General features: G+C 36.8%; 1 protein-coding gene across 3 annotated transcripts; it reads right to left on the bottom strand.

Annotated features, from left to right (window-relative positions):
• Window positions 1-973: 973 nt before the first annotated feature.
• Window positions 974-3,735, bottom strand: LOC104229589 (uncharacterized). 3 transcript variants are annotated; one of them, XM_009782241.2, is made up of 2 exons: window positions 2,532-3,735; window positions 974-2,449 (listed from the first exon to the last, which is right to left on the bottom strand). In XM_009782241.2, exons 1-2 carry the CDS (start codon window positions 3,141-3,143, stop codon window positions 2,408-2,410), a joined length of 654 nt encoding a protein of 217 aa, XP_009780543.1. In that variant the 5' UTR covers window positions 3,144-3,735; the 3' UTR covers window positions 974-2,407. The 3 variants fall into 3 exon arrangements, with proteins under 3 accessions (XP_009780543.1, XP_009780541.1, XP_009780542.1); XM_009782239.2 differs by having other exon boundaries at window positions 974-3,106; window positions 3,229-3,734; XM_009782240.2 differs by having other exon boundaries at window positions 974-3,101; window positions 3,229-3,734.
• Between the last annotated feature and the right edge of the window lie 996 nt (window positions 3,736-4,731).

Raw genomic sequence — 4,731 nt, 5'->3', positions numbered from 1 at the left:
TAGAAGATTATAAGTCAACTTGGAAGAGCTCAAACTAAGTGATCACGGATGTAAGTCCCAATAGAAGCATTAATTGACATAAAATGAAAGTAGATACTCTTGGGTGAAGAATAATTTTTAGGAACTTGTAAACTTGAGAGAAAAAAATGACCTCCATTTTTCTTTTTCAATTATTTTTTGACCCAAAATTTGCTAACACATGGTTTAATCGCTAAAAGGGGTAGCGGGGGCCAATTCAATATTATTAAAACTTAAGAATTAGCTATTAAAGTTAGAAAATTTTATTTTCTACCACTTCTCCCCCCCCCCCCTAAGAACTTCACCATAGACCTATTGCACCAGTTGTACCAAACATCGATTGCGGACCAAAAGCAGGACACGATTAACTCTTTCGTGTCTACATAGACCTTAGTATTGTATAGTTTTTTCGATTTTAATAATTTTTAGGTAATATCAAATTCATCTTTAACTTTTTATTAGAAGTGTAATTTTGGGTTAAAAGAATAAGTTGTTTCAAGTGAAATGTATGTGTTGCTGTTATATGTAGGTGGGTTTGTAAAATTAGATGTTCTTATCGAGAATTGATATTGGTCCCAATTTATATACTTTTGGGCTCTGTTTATTCAATTACCGTAGCTATCGCAACCTAAGTTCTGTAATAAACATATGGTCGATTATTGTAAGTTTTCATATGCTCGCCAGAACTGTAATTTTATTGATTGTATTATGATAGCATTATAAATATAGCTTTATAATTTAATACATTTTATTTACCTTACCTCTAATTCTAGGATTTGTATCTCCATCAGTTATATAAAGAGTAGACCATTATAATAGAATCAATACAACTTTGCACTCATTCATCTCTAGCCTTGTACATTTTAAGTTCATGTTTCGAATTATTAACTGTGATATTGTTCTTTTGTATTTTTGAATTATGACTGTTATGAACTTCTCAAAGAACACAACTACAAATATGAATTATGATTGATCTTCCATTAATGGAAACTCAGTACATAGAATTAGAGAATACAAAGATAGACTTTAACATAAATGAGGACAGTGACAGAAAGAAAGGATAAGGGGGGAGGCAGATTCACAGATGAAATAGAGATGAGGGATAAATAGACCAGAGAGAGGATATGTTTCTAACAAATTCAGCTTCCCCTCATAATGCCCGTATACTCTGCTATTTAACTAATAGTCTTTGGAGAGGCCTTGTTGTTCTCTTGCTTTCCCAGACCGGCCCAATACTTGCATTCTCATCTGGCCCAACATCTATCTAAAGCCCAGCTTCATTTTCTATCATAACATTACCCCGTCCTCAATAAGAACCTTGTCCTCAAGGTTCGACACAAGAAATCCTTCAATAAAGGATAATGGTAAACTAGTTGTAGCTAGATAAACATTCACATGTATAAGGCCTAGCTGGACAGTCCACTTGCATATCAAAAAGAAATCAGCAGCCCCATGTGTGCCAGCAACCCTAGTGCGGAAAATGATATTTACTGCAGCGGCATCAATAACTAACACGAAACTTGCTATACATATTTCTATGGCGAGCTCATCTCTATCACATGTAGGAAGGAGAACAAGAACCCCCTCTATAACAAGGGCACGCTGTGCTTCTAGCAAGGCAACAAATGCTGGGCAGTTTCTGTGGCTGCCCTTTTTCTCCAGTATGTCAACCCATAGGTCCATTGTAATTAGCTGTTCATTTGTTCTCCTACTCAAAGTGCTGAAACGCCCCTCCATAGACTCAACTACGCCATTAAATTCAGGACGAAGCTCTAGAGTTTCAAACATCCCCAAACAATCAGTGGAGTCAATATTTCTACTCCCTTTTATTTTTCTCCGCAACTCACCTAGTGCACCATTAACTCTAATGCTACCTATAGAATGTGATTTATAAGGGAATAAAAACCAAAATATGACAAGCCATATTCTAACTTGGTAAATTCATGAATACTTGTTTTCCAATCTTGAAGATCAAGGGTGTCAACAGAGAGAGGTGCATTGTATATAAATAGCGTAGCTATGGCATTTAAGGTTGCTTCAAAGACACCATCTCTGGCTTCAAGAATTGGTACATCCAAAGGGCCTCCTCCCGGATCGAAGACTACATGCATTTCAAAAGTAACTTGGGCTCTCGGATTTACCCCCGTTTTCCCAGCTATGACAATTTGAAGGACTTGTGCAGTTCCTTCTCTGTGAAATTGTCCAGCAACATTTAGAACTAAACCAAGATGTGGAGCATTAAAGTCAGTTGTTGGCCTAGTAAAATAGCGAGCGCAATAATGATGATGCAACGAGTGCCCTATGGAATCCCACACATGAGTCATAGGGTTAGCATATACGAAGAAGAAAAACATGCAAGTAGATCCCATCAATGGCAGTGTCTCCATATTCACTGTATAACCCATTTGATACTTGGACTTGAAATGTATTCCTGGATTAAATGGAAATTGAGTCGAAAGAAGTTGGTCAATAAAAGTGGTATTAGTACGACAAGATGATTTCTCTGGAATTACCTTGAAATTGACCACAACTATGGTCGAATAATCCTTATAAGTGTTGTCGAATTTCATTGAGAAAGCAATATGTGGTACACTCACCATCATTAGAATACCTTCATCTTTTCCATGCTCAACATCAAGTATTGTTTCATTCGAAGGCATTTCACCTGGTGGAATCTCATCCTCATTCTCCGTAAAAAAGTTAGCAAGATATAGATTAACAATAGTCTCACGCTCCATAAAAAAATCAGCAAGATATAGGTCATCCCAGGTCTCACAATCAATGTGTTGTTCACTAGAGCCACGATCAAGAGAAGATGCAGTAACATACCTCTCTGACATATCTCTATGAACACTTTTATCAAACTGTTGGACTTCGCTGCTTGTAGGACCTGTAGCTTCTAAATCAGGTATGTCGATTGGAGCATCTGATTGTGCGTCAACCAGTAAATTGGGGCAGCAGCTATATAACATTGCGTCGAACACCTTAGGTGACTGATAATCGTCCAACTCGGGTACAAAGTGAGACATAAGCATTTGTTTCTGTGCTTTGGCACGTTGTTGTAACAAAAGAATATTCCTCTTCTGTTCTGGCGAAAAGTCCATGTGACATTTCATCAAACACATGCTTGGCCTCTGAGTTACCAACTTTGAATGCAGATTCTAACTCATAGATGTTGGAATTATGGCGTAAATCAGCTAAAGGAGATACCTGAGCCTTAGACGAATTCAAAGTAGAGTGGCTAATGTAGCTATGATACGCCAAGGATGAATCGGCAAGCCTCCTCTTCGAATCTATGACAGGTAGTTTCCGAAATCGCAAAAACAATTTCTCCTTGAAATGGTTCCAATCATAGAATTGTTTGTTGCGAAAGAGCCAATCAAACCAATTGAGGGTATCACCTTCCAGGTAAAAATATGGAAGAGGTAACCAATCTTCTTCGGAGAAACCCAGAAATTTGAAGTAACGCTCCGCCCGATAAACTCAGCCCTCTGGGTTGCCATTGCTGAACTTATCCAGTATCACCACTGCCATTGGAGTCCAAATCGATGAAAGCACCAATGTTATGAACTTCTCAAAGAACACAACTACAAATATGAATTATGATTGATCTTCCATTAATGGAAACTCAGCACATAGAATTAGAGAATACAAAGATAGACTTTAACATAAATGAGGACAGTGACAGAAAGAAAGGATAAGGGGGGAGGCAGATTCACAGATGAAATAGAAGAAATAGAGATGAGGGATAAATAGACCAGAGAGAGGATAGGTTTCTAACAAATTCAGCCTCCTCTCATAATGCCCGTATACTCTGCTATTTAACTAATAGTCTTTGGAGAGACCTTGTTGTTCTCTTGCTTTCCCAGACCGGCCCAATACTTGCATTCTCATCTGGCCCAACATCTATCTAAAGCCCAGCTTCATTTTCTATCATAACAATGACGTCGGTTATTTTTTGGATTTGAACTACGATGTCAGCTGTTTTAGAATTTTGAACTATAAGAACTATAACATTATTGTATCTCTAAATTTCTCTTTTGCTTTTTCTTACTGTCTTTATGTTTTTGCATTTTATAATGAGTTTTTATAAGAAGTAAAATGCATGTGGTGCTGCTCTTCTAGAGAGGGGGAATGTTGTCTCGTGTTGATCTACAGATCAAGTTATTTGATTGTTGTTACAACATGAGTCTATATACCAACTGTTTACAATCAATCTCTTTATATATCCATAAAATATTATATTTATTGCTCTACCATGTATGAGTTAAATGACAATCACTGATTTTATTGGTTACGTAGGTGTGATGAATATGGACACCATCCTTTGAATTAATTAAAAGGATTAATATAAACACAATCAATTCTATGAGTTGATAAGAAAATTCAAAATATTTGAGAAGCTTGAGAGCTGTTGTTAATAGACATCCTTGGTAAATACTTGTCGTGTAATAAACATCCTTCTTGGTTGACTATAAATCATAATCCGTCTGATAGTTATAATCTCTCATCACAGGTTGTTGCATACAAAATTATTTAAGAGGTCTTTTACGGTCTCTAAGTAACACTTGATCTATAAGAAACTTATTTTTACAATGCTTGGTCTTTCCACTTTAATGCCGTACTCACTGCAACAGTCAATGTTACCTCGTGATGATGTCCCCATATGCTACTATAGAAAGCATACAATTTTAGGGTGCTCAAGGGGCCACT

This window comes from Nicotiana sylvestris, chromosome 11 (genome assembly GCF_000393655.2).
Source record: "Nicotiana sylvestris chromosome 11, ASM39365v2, whole genome shotgun sequence".
NCBI lineage: Eukaryota > Viridiplantae > Streptophyta > Magnoliopsida > Solanales > Solanaceae > Nicotiana > Nicotiana sylvestris.
The sequence above is the reverse complement of the archived record's forward strand: the minus strand, read 5'-3'. Positions and strand labels throughout refer to the sequence as shown.